A 20,592-nucleotide genomic window follows, 5' to 3' on the forward strand; every position below is an offset into this window, starting at 1 on the left:
ATGCAAAACAAGCTTAAATATACACTCTGTATCAGCTGTTAAACATTACTCCTACCCTTTCCATACACAATGGATTCATCTTAGCAATATTAGCATCTTAATGTATGTACTATTATGGTTGTATTTGTTTAGTGGTTGTAAAAATGGTTAGCTTGTCAGAGATCATATGGACATGAAAGTAGCATTATCATTGTGACATTTATGCACAATGGCGAGACCACTGTTTTGAGTGTTTTTTGCGAAACGCTACATTTGGAATGTTGATCATGTCTCCAGCAGAAACGAGAGAGGGCTGAGCAATGGGTATCCTTCTTAAAATAAACTCCATGAAACACCAACAGATACTTTAAATAGTGAGCTCCAAGTGGCAGTATTGTTTGTTTTCAGAATTCAAGCTTCTTCCTTCGGGCCGGAGGTTACTTGTCCCAAGGAGTAGAACGAAGCGGTATAAAAACAGTTTTATCCCAGCAGCTATTGCACACATTAACACATCATAGGAGCGTCACACAGAGGCCTATTTTTATTTATTTATTTAATTGTGAATTTTGAATGTCCATGTTTGTTTGTACAAGTGTTTTCCTTCTTAAAATGTTTTTTAAATATTTTGAGATTTGGTTGAGCAGGGTATACTTGTACTTGTACTAGTCCTTTTATTAGAGGTGTGTCTGTTGTTTGTGTTTATTTTTAGTGTCAGGATGGAACCCTTGTCTTTTTCTCTGCAAACAGAATCTACCTACGGGTACAAATAAATAACTAACTCAGAGACCCCGACACACACACACACACACACACACACACACACACACACACACACACACACACACACACACACACACACACACACACACACACACACACACACACACACACACACACACACACACACACACACACACACACACACACACACACACACACACACACACACACACACACACTTAAATATCATCTCTGGATAGAGATTTATGAGACCCAGAATAGATCTCTATCCGCATCACTGAGAGCTATAATAGATTGTATCAGATGAAAGCATTCACATTTCTGTTTTGTTTCTGCTTTTATATGAATCATTCATGCTTCTTACTACTGTAGGATTATTCTTTTAACAGTTTCTAAAGCCAGTTAGCTTGGACTTATACGTAACAAACATACAATAAGAGGAATACATTCGATTATAAGGCTTTTATCTTTTCCCTTTTTTTGTCCCACGTAGTGTTAGTTGCTGTTTTAATTTAGGATGCATTTTTGACTACATGCAAAAACAGCAATGTATTTTTCATGATCTGTTTCCTTACAATACTCTGACTCTGCTTCAGGGTAAAGCCAGTTGTACACACACACACACACACACACACACACACACACACACACACACACACACACACACACACACACACACACACACACACACACACACACACACACACACACACACACACACACACACACACACACACACACACACTTCTGAACATGCACACACATAGACACAAACACGTCCTATTACTGCCTGTCCCTTAAATCCTCTGTTGGTCCAGTTGTTGCGGAGTGATTACACAGCCGCTCTTGTCTGAGCTGCTCTGACCGACCCTGCAAATAGACGTGTTGAATATTTAAAAATGACTCAAGACGCCTTGCTTTTATTTTTTTCAAAATGCTTAACAGAACATTTGACATACTTTCATTTGGGCCACAATGTGGTGTCAGGTGTTTTCTTCACATTTGACTCTGCTTTTGTTTAAAGAAGCTCAGCAGTTACGGTCAGGATTGCACCGCCTCTCTTTTTTTACTTTCCTACCTTTTGTCTTCCTCACGTTGCAGGAATGCTATTTTTGGAGAGCTATTTTTTCTTTAATTTTCAAGTGTGGTTTTTATGCGTTTTGGGGGCTATGCTTTTGTATGGCTTTCTAATCTCCCTCCACCCCCCTTCTCCTCCTTCATGCTGTGATGTCTTCATTGAATGTGGCACAATGTCCAACAGCTATTTATAAAGGCAGAGAAACACCTCCTCCAGATAAAGTATGTTTAAGGGAACTTGCTTGGAAATGTAGTCCTGCCAAAAAAATCTGACTGTCTCATTCCACATACATCACTGTGGCTCAGGAACTTCCATGACTAACATCCATTAGTCCACCAGTGTGTGTGAAGTCATCGCTGCCAGTATGTGAAGAAGTAAACATGATGACTAACAGGAACAAAAGTGTTTAGTACCTCAGAGCTCCTTCATAAACAGAGGCTTATCTGGAAGTCAAGCTCAAATTTGGTGGTTTGCTGGAATATCTACATTTGAACCCGATTTGCATTAAGTGGTGTTAAATGTTACATTTCCACATTAAAATGTCTAATAACAACTAGACCAATGTTGTATATTTTGTTGAAGTGTCTCCTTTCAATATCTGTTTGAAACCTAAAGACATCTGTTAAGATTCATCCAAACAGCGTAACAGAAACACTGATTTCTAACTTGAACCTACTTCATTTATTATTTTCACTGTTTCAATTACCAGGTATGTTCATTTTGGAAATGAGGATACCTCTGTGGATAAAATGGCATCTGGTTAAGATCTCCTGAACCAATGAACCAAGAGAAGCAGAATCCAATGACAAACGGCCATGATCCCAAAGGACAGACAAATGGCTGAACATAATACAGACAGGAAATATAGATTTAATTAAATTAAAATGCAAATTAGAATAATAATTAAATTGACAAAACAAAGAAATAAACACAATATAGGCCGATATGTATGTGCAAAATGATGAGTGTCTAAACGATATTCTATTTATTTATTTTTAAATAACAAAAATAGATATAATGAATACTTACATGTAAGGGTTGTCTTCTTAATATGTATCATTCTCTTCTTCCTCTTCTTCTGACCTTAACTTGACCTTCAGTGGGGGGACATGGAGTGGGCTGAGATTTTTTTTTAGCAGCAAACAACAACATTGAGGGATGAACACAATGAACAGCCCGCAGTGCTTTGGGGAAAAGGAAGTGATGGCATGAGGGGTAGATATCCTGCCACTCTGTGAAAACTGTTCCTGGGTCTTCAAGCAGGATGTATTTGTATGTAATGTGAAGCAACATTTATCATAAATATTCTTGTCATAATTTACAGCAAATGCAATCTACCTCTTAATGGCCCAGGTCACAGATGCTAAGAGTCAAAAGAGTAAACAAACCACAGCAGACACTTGTGTTGATACCTGTACACATATGGCAACATAAATGATGGGATGTTAGTTAAGTGCAGAGAGTTTACTTACTGAACCATTTTGTGATGCATTTGTTGCGGCTGGCCAGTGTGTAGCAGGTAGTAGCAGTTAGCAGCAACAACATTGGTTGTAAGCACTACTATTTTAAAGTAAAAAAAACAATATAGGTGCAGGTATACCCTGTTGGCAGCAGCATTTGATGTGTGGGGTGAGATACATACAGTGTACTCCGTTTGGGTGACTCGGTAAACAGGGACATGAGATGTTCTGATCCTGGTTTAACCCAGTATTCTTCCTTTTAAAAGATTAACAACAAAACTAGGTCTTATAGTTTTGTGTACTAGCGTGGGATCACGGGAGTTTGTCATTGCATTCACCTTCTTCCAGTTAGCTTTCTTTCAGAGTTAATCTTCTTTTACCAGGAAACAAACCACAGGCAGACGTCTCCTCCTCCTCCTCCTCCTCCTCCTCCTCCTCCTCCTCCTCCTCCTCCTCCTCCTCCTCCTCCTCCTCCTCCATACAATACAAACTGACACAGTGCTGTACAAGTGAAAATACTGAATAAAGCAGTTTCATGTTTAAAAAAAACATGTTTTAGGACTCACGAAGGCGACTCCTCTAAATCTTAAAGAGCTGGCCGCCCACAGGACCCCGGTTTGATTCTGTGTCATCCCTTCCCCTCCCCTTTCAAATCGGTCTCTATAATAAAAGGCGCTTGTGGCCCAAAAATAATCTTTAACAAATGCGGCTGCAGCTTTTGTTTGCTCAGCTTGTTTCTCTGATGTAATTGTTGTTAAAATGTAACTTAAAACTGGATAAACATCAAGTTATGACAGATTCTGGCAGACAACCCTGACACATAGGGTATACGTTCCATCACAGGGGACCAAATGAAACAGACGTAACCATGTTTAAAATTACAGAATTCTCTAGGCTTGAAAAAAAATATTTTTAGACGGAAAAAACGTTTAAAGATAATTTAATGCAGAAATGTTACATTGTACCTTTTTGAAGGTCCTTTTTCGTGTTGGGGATGAATTCACTCATTGGTTTAATGTGGGGTTGTCCGTGAATAAGAAATGCACTTTTGTTTTTAACAGGGTGGGACAGATGGAAGTGTGTGTGTGTGTGTGTGTGTGTGTGTGTGTGTGTGTGTGTGTGTGTGCGCGCGCGCGCAGTTTTTAATCTGTCACTCTCCTAGATTGATAAACTGAGTGAGTGGATGCAGACCACAAGAAAGTGGCTGATTTAGCTGTGTCGGTGTGGACTGAGAAGTGTTTTCCTTGGCAGTATTTCAACATTAAGTGAAGCAAGCTTTCTAACCCCCCCAAAAGAAATATGTGGCTTTTTTGCATTAATGCTAGTTTCATACAGCATTAGCATGCACAGAATAAGATCCCATACCCAAACATTTGAACATGTAAGGCTTTAGTGATGCTTACACTTTGTGAAGTGTCATCTTCCTGTTTAAAGCCCTCTTTAGCCGCGTTCACACTGCGGTACTTTTCCCACAAAGGTTCATGCGAACTTAGTTCATGCGAACTCTTTAGTTCGCATGAACCAGAGCCCTGTCTCTCTATGGCTCTGGCATGAACTAAGTACAGATCGCGTTCACACCAGAAAAAGTCTCTGGGGGTGGATTAGGCAAATGAAGCCGCTGATGTCACTTCTTCTTCTTCTGCTTTGGGTTTACTGGCAGGCTGCAAACCACTTCACGGCGTATACTGCCGCCCAAAGTCCCCGGCCGGAAGTCCCCGGAGTCGGGGACTGGCTTCAGTAACTGAAGCCTTCCGAGTAAATCGCCAGAACGCCAACACCTCCTCATCTCCACCGCTCCCATGTTTTATTTTGTGTTGCCATAAGTTAGTCTCTCTGCGTTTCTGCGCTGGGCTAATGCTAATGCTAATAATGCTAATGCGAGGATAATAAAATGGCGGCTTCACAAAACTTTTTGGGAGTTTTACGGGGCGTGGTTTGCAATCCGCCCAGCCAATCAGGAATATAGCTCTTTTCTCAAAAAAGAGCCGCTCGAAAGTCCCTGCTCTCTAGCAGGGACTTTCGAGGGGGTAAAAAGGTTCGCATGAACTACTTTTAGTACCGGCTCTTTTTGGTGTGAACGCGATCATGAACTAAGTTCGCATGAACCTTTGTGGGAAAAGTACCGCAGTGTGAACGCGGCTGTATCCTGCTGCTGCTGACCCTGACCATGTATGGGGTTCAGATGAAGTGAAGAGTCTGCTTTAACAGAGAGAGGGAGATAGACTTCCAGGGTGTACATTTGGTAAACAATACATTCATTATTATTTTTCAAATGTAATATGAGTTCATAATTAACATACCATGACCATTAGAATATCCTTCTCTTGCTATTTATAAATATGGAGATATTTAACTTTTCTCTTAACTGTGCTTTGTGGGGTATTCCCTTTACTGTAGTGTGTCATATAGGTTATCGGGCATGTAAACGGTCTGCAGTGGCTAAAAGTGTCTATCCAACCGCACCCCCCCACCTCCTGAAACACCTCCATTGGACTCCCTTGTTTACTTCCATATCATAGTGACATCACTTCATAACACTCCCACTTCTATTGGCTAGCGCTCCAACACATTGTACGTGATAGAATAAGGGGCTGGACATCTCTAAACGGATGACCAATCCAAACAGAGCCAGCCGGCTAACCAATCAGAGCAGACTGGGCTCTGGTTTCAGGTGAAAAGAGGTGCTGCAGCACAGGCAGTGTGAGAGAAATAAAGAGCTTTTTGTTCATTAAAGCATGTACACATGTCACAGTAGAGGATCAAAATACAATTATGAAACGACAACATTAGCATAGTAGGGCCCATTTAATAATACCATGACACCAAGTCATATGGTCTGTGGATGATGGTCTACTAGTCCTACTAAATTGTTTTACTAATCAGATGATAACTTCACTGATGCTACAGTTATCAAGAGGATTTAATCAGAGAGTAGATCATACTTAGTCAGTTTTCAAGAAAGAAGGACATTGCTGGACCTATTTTTGATAACTTCAAGAAGCTTTCATTGTTTCACCAGATATGTTAAAAAATAGAACATTTCTCCACACATGCATTTCTAGAACAGATGTGTCAGAAGTGAGTTCCTGCACAACGAGCTCATTAGCTGCTTTTATTATTGGTCAGTAAATTAACCATATTAATAGAAAAGTGAGAACATGTATTTCTCCCAAGTGGAAAGTTGGAAATTAGAGCGATGAACAAAGTAAAGCTAAATTACTTTCCTTCATCCCTGCTAAAGAAAAACTACTGACTTAAAAAGTACTAAAAAAACAAATGCACACATTTTTGAATAAATGAATAAGGAGAGAAATAACTTTCAATAAATAATGAAACATTTATAATATTACTAATGTCCATGAAGCGTCCATGTGAGGATGCATTCACAGTGTGCATGCTTGCAGGCTTACTGCTGACTCCCTGCTGTCCGGATGGTGTTCCAGCTGTTGCGCTGTGTGGGAAAATGACACATTACATAAGCATCTCAAACAAACATGACAAGCTGAGTCGCTTAGCTCAGCAGTGGTTTGGACGTCACAATGACCATTACACACCATTAACGTCAGTTCATAGAAAAGGCTGATGTGTTCGCTGAAAAACCTGCAGTAAGCCTTTTGTATCAATTCAACAGATGGTAGAGTGGTTGTTATGTTCCTCTATTATGGAGTCATAACAGGGCTAGAAAACAACATAGATGTAAAAGAATAAGACACTAAATGTGAAAAATATTAAAGGGTATTGATAAAAGAATAAAGATAAAAGTGAAAATATACCACACAAAACCATTTTTATTGTAAAAAATCCATAAATAACTAATAAATATATAGCAAAAATCAAAACTGGTCTGCACGACTTTTGATAATATTGGTGTAGAATAAAAGCACACTTTCTCATTGGTTCACACCTCAACACACACACACACACACACACACACACACACACACACACACACACACACACACACACACACACACACACACACACACACACACACACACACACACACACACACACACACACACACACACACACACACACACACACACACACACACACACACACACACACACACACACACACACACACACTGTGTCTGCTTATTTTTGTAGGAAACTCAACTTTTAGCATATTAGCAGGACAAATATACTTAACAAATCATCACAATTGATCATCACCAATGTCATGAACAGTAGTCTTGGCATCTTTTTTTAGGCAAGATTTTGCAGGACATTGTGAAATAAAAGGAGAACTGAAATGATGCTATTATTGAGTATTTTAATGTCATTATGGCGTTGTGTTTAATGGCAGTATCTGGCCGTTTTTGGCAAATGGCTGACCTAGATTTCCACTGGCTTCTTGAAAGCTTGTTATTATGATTACAGCTTACATAAATGTGCTGACGGGTAATAGTGGCTTCTGGGAAAAGTCCAAAATGAGACTCCTGAAAGATTCCACTTTGCTACGATCAGCAGAACAGAGGGAAATGTTAATGTTAGGTTGCTTGATTAAAACAGTGTGGTACCAGTTTCCATCGTCTTAAAGCTGGAAATAGAATCCAGCTGTGGCATAAAAAGAGTGTCAGCTTCAGTGTTGGTCTGGCCTGAGTTATCGAATGAGGGAGCATCTGAAGACATGATGGACTTAATATTGTTGGATTGGTGTTCCAGCTTTAATTTCCTAATTAGATTCACGGCTTTGCTTTGAAGTGCGCCTCTTCTATAAATGCAGATAATGTTTGTCTCAGTGCATCACAAAGAAACTTGAAAATGTTCAGTTCTGCCTCTTTACTCCATCATTGTTTCGATAGTGAGTAAATCTGCTTCAAAGACTATACACCAAACAGTGATTAACCTTTTTGTAGATGAAACCACTTTTCTGGTTTGAAAACACTTTATTTGGATAGTCCCCTTTGCAGACTACTATATATCTATATCTATATTTGTATGTTATTATGTCTAAATATTTACACACAACTGTTTAACTCTGTATGTACAGGTTTAACAGATTATCTATAGAGTATGTGACAATTCCTTAACAAACCTACTATTATAATTTAATGAACCTTGAACTACTCTCCATTGGTCAGTAAGTCAACTGATGAGTACAATGTCTAACAAATGAATCCAGTCAAACTGCATTATATAATCTCCATTTAAACAGATGTGTTTATAATAATGTAGTACTGGTAGGTACAGTAGCGGCAGTAACATTTGTGATATTGGGCTATATAAATAAACATTGATTGATTCTAAAGTTACAGTTGGGGATTAACACAGGAAATTGACCAACATTTTTGTGCTGAAATCTGTCTGCAGCATCTGACCATAAGGATGTCCCCCACAATTAGCCGCTGTGTATTAACTGATCATTTCCCCTCTTCCTCTCTCTCTCTGCAGCAGAGTCCTACTCTGTGGCGGGCGGCAGTATCACCCCATCAGGGGGCCCGGTGCCCCTGCAGGCCTCAGGCAGCTCCAGCCCCTGCTCACACTCCCCGTCTGCAGCATCTCGGCACCCTGTCAGCGCCCTGAAGAAATGGCTCACCAATCCCGTCCGCAAGCTGAGCTCTGATGCCAGAGCAGGAGCGGGGAAAGTTGAGAAGCAGATGTTCAGGTCAGACAGCCGGCCGCCGCAGTCGCTGCTTTCCCACAGTGAAGCTCAGCAGAGGCCTCTGGAACCGCACGACAGCTACACCATCCTCCCGTCTGCAGACACACTGGTGAGGCTTAATAACAGACGGCTGCATTCATTTCTCCTGAGGAAATACGTTCTTGTTTGTAATGGTTGTGGTGTTTGTGTTGTACAGGTGTGGAAAGATGGCCTGTTGAGTCCAGCAGCTCCTTCTCCTGCAGAGCCGCCCTGTCCGAGCTGTCTGTCTGACCTCCTGCAAGGCAGAGACACACAGACTCCAGTAATGTCTCTATTATTATATTCTACTCCTGTTCTATTTAAAGATCTGTCCCAGCAAACTGCAGTTGCAGGGTGGGAATTTCAATCAAAACAATCTTCAAATAAAAGAAAGTCACCGGAGGAGTTAAAGGAGTGACAGGGAGTTGGCTGCAGTGCCGCGTCCTAAAACCCTTTTATAATCTATCGATTAGATTTATGATTCGAAAATTATAAAAGTAGGGTAGACATGTGGAGATTATCCGGCTGAACAAAACGTGCATTTATCAAACAGGTTTGTTTTCCACAGACCTTATTTCCAGCTATTTTCCAAAACCCTGTGGAGAAATCCCATTGCTTTTTTGTCGAGGGAACCAGCAGCTTACTTCCTGGTTTTAGGAGGCGTCACTGGCTGCACCTCTCAATATGATGCCAATATAAACAAGGTCTTCTGTCGGCTCTGTACATCAATGCCGACCTATGCTGACAAGTAAGTGAAGAGTAGACAATATAAAGGTATTGGCGAAATGTCCCAGCAGTTTAGGATAATGAAGGTCCTAATCAAATCAATTACATAGCCATTACATGTCTAACGCCTAATGACAGGAAGGCAGAAAGCGCATTATACAAATAATAATACTCATAATAATAGCAGACATTTTTTAACAATGACCACAATATCATTATTTTAATAAACCAAATATGAACAATTGAGGAAAATGAGGAAGAACTGATGATTAAAATGTTGTAGTACAAGTAGTAATGTAGTTAGTGCATAAATTATTGCAACAAATGTGTTAATTTTCTTCATTATTAGTCGATTTTTTTTTTGGTGGACGAATGCTCCGGGCCAGTGGTTACAATGGTGGAGCCAGTGACAATACAATGTTACCCTTACTGTCTACCCCTGACTGACTTATGTGGTTTATGGCTGAACTTAACGTATACGTTTAAGAAACACTATTGCTATTAAAACGGTGTTGACGTTAGTGCTACACTTTTCAGTCATGTTGATTGACCAGCGTAATTTAACCAAACAGCCTTTGTGCCCTGTCATGTGGCCTTTGTGCCCTGTCATGTGGCCTTTGTGCCCTTAAAAAAAATGTGAACAGGAAGGCCAAATGGCCTTGCCCCTAAAATGACGAAATTCCAAGCCTGTGCAGTTGTATGGAAAGCTGTGAAGTTGTCTGAGATTAATAGATATCTCGATTGAAGATAAATAAATCGTCCATGATGTTTGAACAGTCCGCCAGCCTTTATCAAGCTGGAGGCAGGCATTCAATGATAAAGATATATCATAATACAAGATCTAAAGAACTGGAAAACTGGATCATAGAAACAGAGAAAGCTGCTGGGTCTGTCCACAAGAAGATATAAAAGTAGTTAGCAGTACAAAAAAGATGGGAGGGTTTAGAGAAACAAATGTACAATGATGAATGGAAACTATACAAGTCACAAGTGCTGTCAACAGTTTATTCACTCCCTTCCCAGTTGTTGTGATCATTTCATTGGAGCCTCTCTCATTATCGAACCCTCAGGTAATGCAAGTCATAAATAATGGTAACACATACGCTTCAATTAGCGAAACTATGAATTGTAAACTTACACGTCGCTCTACGGCCTGTTCAGTTTTATCAGCATGTGAAAGGCTTTTTATTTGCCCACATCATTTGGCTTCCAACAATTGCGGCAACATTTTCTGCATATTTTGTAGATGCGCACACACACAACAGCACATATGAGTAATTTCTGGTAACTATACACCAGTGAATACTCTTTGAAAGACCATTTGGACTGGAATCAATCCTCTGGGCTTTTCCAGACGGTATCTGGAAGTAATCACTAGCAAAGCCACGTGTGGCGGGCTGAATCATCGTAAGGGTTGGGGGTGAGGAGTGTACATGTCACAACACCAAAGCAAATAAGAGCAATAAGAATCCATTTAGCTAGGGGAGCTCTAATCTCGCCAGCTGTACTGTATGTCAACATCAATTCTGACTGTGGCGGTTGCACAGGTGAAGCAATGGGTTTACCTCCACTTCCTGCTTGGCATGTTCTCGGTCTCCTTCCTTTCTTTGCTGTCGACTGTTCCGGTTCCTGTTGCATTGTTTTACATTGTTCTGCTTGATTAATGACTGTCCTCACTTTCGGCCTCTCTCAGTCCAATAGCATTTTGAGTCCATAGACACCTTCAGCATTATATTTACCTTGAATTCTCAACCCTTAAATGCTGTGCAAGGTAGAAGGCGTTATCATCTCTAAATGTTTTTAATTAAAACCAAATGTTGGGAATATATGTCTGTTAGCTTAGCTCAGAAAAAGGAAACTATCCTGGCTTTCTTTTATATACATTGCTAAGTTTTTTAAATGATAATATGTAGCAGTTGATACTGTAGATGCCACACAGATTTAGCATTGGCTAGCTATAGCTATATTGCATGGGGATTCATGGGTAATAATTAGTTACCAGTTAACGGTTTTGTGTAAATTAAATGCTCAATGTATCATTGCTAATATTATGTTATTTTCGTATTACTGTAATGTGTATTTTCATACATATTAAAAACGAAAATGGGGCCACAGACCCCTATTGAAGACCATTGATCTAGTAGTGCATCATGGCAGAGCATAACATGTGGTGAGGCTACAGTTTGCCAAAAGTCAAATTCACATAAAAAATGATTCTGCTATTAGGTGAGGAGGTAAACTTGTTATGTAATAACTCTCCATACTGTGGTCGGTTTTCCCAAACGTTATTATCTGACTGGACACATTTCACAAATGTTGCTTATTATCAACCTTCATCTCTCAGTCCTAATACTGTTTTCCAAATGTCCCTGCCCAACAGTCCCCTTAGGAGAGACATTCAAAAGTGATTATAGCTCTCAGGTTACTTGGGATTTAGGGGGTGGCATGACTTTCCAAAAGGAAGCATAACATTGTGCTACTAATGTCTTTCCCATTAGAACCCTCTCATCTTTATATATTTTTCCAGATGTGTGCCGCCTGGGTTAGCCTCTGTAGATGAAGCTTAATGATTTATGTTTGTTTGGTTGTTGCCAAGTGGTCAGACATACCGCTAGTACTTTAAGGTCCTTTAAACAATTGCAGGATACTCCATTGAAAGCTAAAATTCAAAACCTTTTTATGTAAATGTCGAATCAGTGTTAATGGTAAATGTAGTTCATGGAAGAAATACATTACCCGGTGCTTGATATATTTACTGTCAAAGCTGAGTTCCCAAGGATAAGACTTTACAGGCAGTGGCTAACTGTACCAGGATGCATTGTGCCTTACTGACTCTCAGCCAAAACATAGTGTAGTAACAATATAAAAACAAGGAGGCTCAATAGTTCGAACCAGCATGAACTAAAAGGCCAATTTAAGGACCCCCTGATTCAATCTTTAGCATTTAACTGTATTTCATAAGTTTATCATATCATGTGTACTGTCAAAAAGCTTAATTTAAAAAGGAACTATCAAATAAATGTAGAGTAATAAATGAAAACACTCAAGTTAAGTACCTCAAAGTTTTACTTAAGCAGAATACTTGGGAATGTTCTTCCCTCTGGGGTTTAGGAATGGGAACGATTAATCGAATATTCAACGTTTTTCAGGTATTCGAATATGAGTTATGAATATCTTTATTGTATTTTTTATTTTTTTGGGAGGGGTGCCTAAGTTGATTACATATGATCAAATGGAATAATTCAATGTATACGACAGTGCCATAGCTAAGTGTGTTAGGTCTAAAGGTGTGTTTTGCTCCGCTCACGGTCCCTCACAGCGGGCAGAGCTGCAGATGCTGATCTCTCTCTCTCACGTCCGGTTATACTTCACTCGCGTTTATGTCCAAATCCATCAGATCTAGCTAGTTATAGCTAATGATATGGCTGCTGCCCCTCCCTACACACCGATTACGCTGACTCAAACCTCATCTCACCAGCTGAGAGGGTCTTCTCTACAGCTGGCCTGATTTTGAATCGCCTCCGCACTCGCCTCTCCCCTGAGCATGTAGGCAAGGCAAGTTTATTTATATAGCACCTTTCAGCACCAGGCAATTCAAGGTGCTTTACAAAAATGAAAGACATTCAGACAAAGGCATTTAAAAACAGTAAAAGCTAATAAAATAAACATTAAAAGATAAAAGTTACAGTGCAGTCTAAGATATGAGCATGTAGACATGCTCATATTCTTAAACAAGAATGAGTATTATTGAATACCTGCATTCTGTGCATAGGCCCTGTTATAGGTTGTTGATCTCTGTTGTAATAGGATTACGTTAACCTAACCGGTTATGTTGTTCGTGTTTGATCCCTCTTTAATTTAAAAATCAAGTTATGTTTTAAGCATGAAAGCTGTAGGCCTATAGCTGTCAACTGTTCAAACTGTGATCACCAGTTCAATACATTTCACAAATTCGACTTGGTTTCTATACTTATTTGAACATGTATTTATTTATTTTTCCAAATTAAAGGTGGGGTAGGTAAGTTTGAGAAACTGGAAAGAGAAACACTTTTTGTTATATTCCATGGAATGCTCTTAACATCCCGATAGCAATGAATATCTTAAGTGCTTTGACAAAAAATCCATAAAGAAATTTCATCTGTGGAAGCCGTGGTACTGTAAAAAGTACAACCAATCATTTTAGCCGGCCCAGCTAAAATAACTGGATGGCCTACCTGCCTGTCAGCCTTCCATCTGTGCACAAACTTATCTCGTGCCCTCATTGGTCATGTGCGCGTATTTTCAAGTTCTAGCGTGTTCGAGCTGGTTTTCTCCAAAATGACCTACCCCACCTTTAATACACTGAACAAAAATTTAAATGCAACACTTTTGTTTTTGCTCCCATTTTTCATGAGATGAACTCAAAGATCTAAAACATTTTCTATATACACAAAATAACCATTTCTCTCAAATATTGTTCACAAATCTGAAAAAATCTGTGATAGTGAGCACTTCTCCTTTGCCGAGATAATCCATCCCACCTCACAGGTGTGGCATATCAAGATGCTGATTAGACAGCATGATTATTGCACAGGTGTGCCTTAGGCTGGCCACAATAAAAGGCCACTCTAAAAATGTTCAGTTTTATCACACAGCACAATGCCACAGATGTCGCAAGTTTTGAGGGAGCGTGCAATTGGCATACTGACAGCAGGAATGTCCACCAGAGCTGTTGCCCGTGAATTGAATGTTCATTTCTCTACCATAAGCCGTCTCCAAAGGCGTTTCAGAGAATTTGGCAGTACATCCAACCGGCCTCACAACCGCAGACCACGTGTAACCACACCAGCCCAGGACCTCCACACCCAGCATGTTCACCTCCAAGATCCTCTGAGACCAGCCACTCGGACAGGTGCTGCAACAATCGGTTTGCATAACCAAAGAATTTCTGCACAAACGGTCAGAAACCGTTTCAGGGAAGCTCATCTGCATGCTCGTCGTCCTCATCGGGGTCTCGACCTGACTCCGGTTTGTCATCGTAACCGACTTGAGTGGGCAAATGCTCACATTCGATGGCGTCTGGCACGTTGGAGAGGTGTTCTCTTCACGGATGAATCCCGGTTTTCACTGTTCAGGGCAGATGGCAGACAGCCTGTGTGGCGTTTTGTGGGTGAGCGGTTTTCTGATGTCAATGTTGTGAATCGAGTGGCCCATGGTGGTGGGGTTATGGTATGGGCAGGCGTATGTTATGGACGACGAACACAGGTGCATTTTATTGATGGCATTGTGAATGCACAGAGATACCGTGACGAGATCCTGAGGCCCATTGTTGTGCCATTCATCCACGACCATCACCTCATGTTGCAGCATGATAATGCACGGCCCCATGTTGCAAGGATCTGTACACAATTCCTGGAGGCTGAAAACATCCCAGTTCTTGCATGGCCAGCATACTCACCGGACATGTCACCCATTGAGCATGTTTGGGATGCTCTGGATCGGCGTATACGACAGCGTGTTCCAGTTCCTGCCAATATCCAGCAACTTGGCACAGCCATTGAAGAGGAGTGGACCAACATTCCACAGGCCACAATCAACAACCTGATCAACTCTATGCGAAGGAGATGTGTTGCACTGCGTGAGGCAAATGGTGGTCACACCAGATACTGACTGGTTTTCGGACCCCCCCAGACCCCCCCCAATAAAGCAAAACTGCACGTTTCAGAGTGGCCTTTTATTGTGGCCAGCCTAAGGCACACCTTAGCAATAATCATGCTGTCTAATCAGCATCTTTATATGCCACACCTGTGAGGTGGGATGGATTATCTCGGCAAAGGAGAAGTGCTCACTATCACAGATCTTTTCAGATTTGTGGACAATATTTGAGAGAAATGGTTATTTTGTGTATATAGAAAATGTTTTAGATCTTTGCGTTCATCTCATGAAAAATGGGAGCAAAAACAAAAGTGTTGCATTTATATTTTTGTTCAGTGTATATAGATATATATATATATATATATATATTATTTTTTTCCCCCCACATTTTTTTTTTTTTATATAGGATATGTACATTTCGGTTTATCGGTTAATCGTTTTTTTGGGGGTCGAATATTCAAATATACATTTGCTTTCAAATTCCTATACTGGGGTTACTGTGATGCTTACAAATCTGTGCTGTCATGTTTGTGTGTTTTAGAGTCAAAGATCCAGCATGAACTCTCTCCACGGGGAAGACGGCGGCACTGTGACAGACGACTCGTCCAGCCAGTGGTCGGCTGCAGTGGACAGCGAGGAGGAGAGAAACATTGCCTTAGAGAAGAGCATGTAGGTGACCTCTACTTTAAGGGAGTAGCTCCACCATTTTACACTTATGTGTTTCCTTACGAAAAGCATCATATGTATAACTGTATGCTGAAGTTGTGTTTACATTTCTTGAACAAAGCACTAAACTAATTTCAGGGTAGACTGACAACATCATGTAGTAGGCATATTTGAATTTAGTAGGAAAAGCCAGGCCAGTTGTTTGACCCGTAACCAGTCTTAATGCTAAGCTTAACTAACTGTCTCATTGCTATAGTTTATTTTTTTAATTCAGACATGACAATGGTATCAACCTTATCAGAAAGAAAGCACACTGTATAAGCGTATTTATCAAAATGTTGGACAAATACCATTTTTCTTAACCAAAATGTACTTTTTTCTTATTGTGGTGTATTTGCTGTTTCATAATCTATCCCTCAGATATGTGCTGACAGAGCTGATAGAGACAGAAAGGCTGTATGTGGAAGATCTCGGGCTCATCGTGCAGGTGTGTCTCTCCACCAGCTGTCAAATAATCTGTGTACAACATTTTTACAAAATTCATTCAATTTAAAAGTGTCCGTGTGTGTGTTTGTGTACAGGGCTACATGGGCAGCATGTCTAAACAGGGAGTTCCTGAGGACCTGAAAGGGAAGGAACGGATTGTGTTTGGAAACATCCATCAGATCTACGAGTGGCATAAAGAGTGAGTCAGAGACATCTCTTCTGCCCTCCCTTGTTAGTTTGTCTGAATGTGTGTATCACTTAGAGTTTACACATAGTTCTCCTGAGCTCCTCATGTTTCATGGTGGTTGTGTGAGTGTGTGTGGATGATGATTCCACCCTCTCTGCTTCGTGTCACACAGTTATTTCCTGGGAGAGCTGGAGAAATGTGTGTGTGATCCCGACAGCCTGGCCAAGCTCTTCATCAAACATGTGAGTCTACAGATCAGTGTGTTAGTGTGTGTGGATGAAACATTTCATTTCTCGGTGTGTTTTCAAGTTGGCTGAAGGCCATCGCTTAGATCAGAGATCTGGCTGTGTGTGAAGCCTTGGCCCCCGACCATCCAGATGTGTGTTCATCCCACCGATCAGTCTGTGTGCAAGTGCAGCTGCAGAATAAACAGTCTCATCAGCTCTCAAAGCCCTCAGTGTTAAAGATGCTCCTCAGAGACGGCTCCTTTTGTGAAAATGAGCTGGAATTACAGATCTCAGAGCTCTATACAAATATTCACAACCACCTCATTGTTTTCCATAAGTGGTTGTTTAACACTGAACTTTGAGAAACCTACTATTTCATATCACAGTGGAAACAGATCTCCGCAAATGGAATTTCCAACGGAATTACAAACATCAACACAGAATCTCTGCTGAATTCAAAGACACTGAACACATGGGTTCAATGCAGAAACCATGAACAACCTCTAGGGTAGTACATAACAGTACCAGGCAACAGTATTGTTACAAAAGAAAAACCTCCTTCTGGAGAATAATAGGGGAAATATTTTGATTTGGCTCAGCTTCTCTTTCCGCTTCAAGCAGTGTAGTGTGGCATGCAGAATTAAGCCACAGCAAATCAAACCTTTCTTCCTCAGTCACTGGAACTATTTAATGAGGCAAAGGTCCTGCACTTGTTTAACAAAACTCCAAAAAAACTCTTGAGCAGATTTTGAATACAACAAAACTGAGAGGAGTCCAAACAGCGCACAGGATTATTCTTTCTATATCCGTTTCTCACCTGTGTTGGACCAAGTATTTTAATCCTTAACTTAAAAGTAGTAATGCCACACTTTTAAAATACGCCACTAGAAGTAAAGTCCTACATTCAAAACCTTTAACTATGTAAGTACAATCAGCAAACAAACTCAAATATTTTCTCAAAGTATCACCTGTGCAGTAAACTTTGCCCTGTCTTTGTTACAAAATGAATATAGGGTGTGTTTGGATTAATTGGATGTGTTTTTTTTTGTCGCCGTTTGAGAGAACGTATTTCTCTTATTTTTGATGTGGGCATATAACAGCCCTTTTTCAGCTTTGTGATGATGCATTTTCCAGCCGGTCAGAGAGGGTTTTTAAAAATGTTATCTAACCTAAGAAGTTGGAAAATGTCCTTAACCCATAAAGGTACACTTCCTCCTTCAGGTTTTTTAACACCCAGAACCAACATCAATCAATCAATCAATCAATCAATCAATCAATCAATCAATCAATCAATCAATCAATGTTTATTTATATAGCCCAATATCACAAATGTTACATTTGTCTCAGTGGTCTTCACAGTGTGTACAGAATATCAGTATGACAATACGACACCCTCTGTCCTTAGACCCTCACATCGTACAAGGAAAAACTTCCAAAGAAAACCCAGTTTAAAGGGAAAAATGGGAGAAACCTCAGGGAGAGCAACAGAGGAGGGATCCCTCTCCCAGGACGGACAGACGTGCAATAGATGCCGTGTGTAAATTGAAAAGATAATACATTTGCAACATAGGTAGTCCAAATGTTTGGAAATGCATGTGTGTATAATAGGAAGATGAATCCACGAGGATATCCATCGAGGACCTATGATCCAGGACCACAGCCACGACTCAAGATCCAGCGCTCGCGATCCAGGACACAGGACCGCAGGATCATCCATGACTCCGGATCCCAGCGTATATAGACACCAAAAAGAAAGACATTTGGGGAAGCTGGGTTAATCGGAACATGAGTGTACACGGGTATAGACAGAGAGAAGGAAGAAGTAAGATGTCCCCCGACAAACTAAGCCTATATCAGCAAAACTAGGGGCTGAATCTAATCAGCCCTAACTATAAGCTTTATCAAAAAGGAAGGTCTTAAGCGCACTCTTAAAAACGGATAGGGTGTCTGCCGCCCGAACACAAACTGGAAGCTGATTCCACAAATGTGGAGCTTGATAAGAAAAGGCTCTGGCTCCCATTGTACTTTTAAAGATTCTAGGAACAACCAACAACCCTGCATTCTTGGAACGCAATGCCCTAGTAGGACAGTAGGGTATAATGAGTTCTTTAAGGTAAGATGGCGCCTGCCCATTAAGGGCTTTGTAGGCGAGAAGAAGAATTTTAAATTCTATCCTGTGTTCGATAGGGAGCCAGTGTAAGGCAGCCAGAACAGGAGTAATGTGGTCCCTTTTCCTAACTCTGGTTAGTACACGAGCCGCAGCATTTTGAATCAGCTGAAGCGACTTGATTGACTTCTTAGTACTCCCTGATAATAAAGAGTTACAATAATCCAGCCTAGAAGTAACAAATGCATGGACTAGTTTCTCTGCATCGTTTTGAGGCAAGATATGCCTGATTTTTGCAATGTTACGTAGATGGAAGTAGGCGGTCCTTGAAATTGATTTTATGTGGGCGTTAAAGGATAAATCCTGATCAAATATAACACCAAGATTCCTTACAGTCTCACTGGAGGCCAAATTAATGCCATCCATAGTTAGTATGTCTTTAGATAATTTGTTTCGTAGATTCTTCGGGCCAAGTACAATAACTTCAGTTTTGGTCGTGTTTAACATCAAAAAGTTTAAGGTCATCCACGTTTTTAAGTCCTTAAGGCAGTCTTGAATTTTATTTAGATGATTAATTTCATCAGGCTTGATTGATAAATATAGTTGAGTATCATCCGCATAACAATGAAAGTTTACAGAATGATTCCTTATAATATTGCCTAACGGAAGCATATATAATGTGAACAAAATAGGTCCGAGCACTGAGCCCTGTGGCACTCCATGGCTAACTTTGGTTTGCGTGGAAGATTCATCGTTAACACGTACAAACTGAGAGCGTTCAGATAGATAGGACCTAAACCAGCCTAAAGCAGTTCCCTGTATGCCAACTAAGTGCTCTAGTCTTTGCAATAGGATATCATGGTCGATGGTATCAAATGCAGCACTAAGATCGAGCAAAACAAGAATAGAGACAAGTCCCTTGTCTGAGGCTATTAGAATATCATTTGTGACTTTAACCAGAGCTGTCTCTGTGCTATGATGTGTTCTAAAGCCAGACTGAAAATCTTCAAATAAATCATTGTTTTTTAAGTAATCACACAACTGTTTTGCGACCGCTTTCTCAAGAATTTTTGAGAGGAACGGAAGATTAGAAATAGGTCTATAGTTGGCTAAAACCTCTGGATCGAGGTTGTGCTTTTTAAGAAGCGGTTTTATCACTGCTACTTTGAATGATTGTGGAACATAGCCTGATAATAAAGACATATTCATAATATTTAATAAAGAAGTGCTAATTAATGGAAAAACTTCCTTCAACAGCTTAGTTGGAATTGGGTCTAACATGCACGTTGATGGTTTAGAAGAGAGAATCATTGAATGTAATTGTTCAAGGTTAATGGCTGAAAAGCATTCTAGTTTACTATCTAGTGTAATATTAGAACTTACGATTCCGGGAGCTGTTGATAACACTATACTGGTCGAAGGCAAGAGGTCATTAATTTTGTTTCTAAGAGTAACAATTTTATCGTTAAAAAAGCACATAAAATCATTACTACTGAGTGCTAAGGGAATAGAAGGCTCAATGGAGCTGTGGCTCTCTGTCAGCCTGGCTACAGTGCTGAAAAGAAATCTTGCATTATTCTTATTCTCATCTATTAATGAAGAGTAGTAGGCTGCTCTCGCTTTACGCAGTGCTTTCTTATATTCATTGAGAGTAATATGCCAAATTAAACGAGATT

At 40.3% G+C, this 20,592-nt stretch overlaps 1 protein-coding gene across 4 annotated transcripts in view; it reads left to right on the forward strand.

Annotated features, from left to right (window-relative positions):
* arhgef25b (Rho guanine nucleotide exchange factor (GEF) 25b) overlaps positions 1 to 20,592 on the forward strand; it is a 40,691-nt gene that overhangs the window by 12,523 nt on the left and 7,576 nt on the right. For all 4 annotated transcript variants that reach the window (XM_034082580.1, XM_034082582.1, XM_034082581.2 and 1 more), the window contains 6 exons: positions 8,655 to 8,974; positions 9,062 to 9,166; positions 15,785 to 15,912; positions 16,330 to 16,396; positions 16,491 to 16,594; positions 16,755 to 16,824. In XM_034082580.1, the coding sequence (XP_033938471.1) occupies positions 8,655 to 8,974; positions 9,062 to 9,166; positions 15,785 to 15,912; positions 16,330 to 16,396; positions 16,491 to 16,594; positions 16,755 to 16,824 (794 nt within the window). The remainder of the gene's footprint in view (positions 1 to 8,654; positions 8,975 to 9,061; positions 9,167 to 15,784; positions 15,913 to 16,329; positions 16,397 to 16,490; positions 16,595 to 16,754; positions 16,825 to 20,592) is intronic.

The sequence above is a fragment of the Pseudochaenichthys georgianus genome, chromosome 5, assembly GCF_902827115.2.
Source record: "Pseudochaenichthys georgianus chromosome 5, fPseGeo1.2, whole genome shotgun sequence".
Taxonomy (NCBI): Eukaryota; Metazoa; Chordata; class Actinopteri; order Perciformes; family Channichthyidae; genus Pseudochaenichthys; species Pseudochaenichthys georgianus.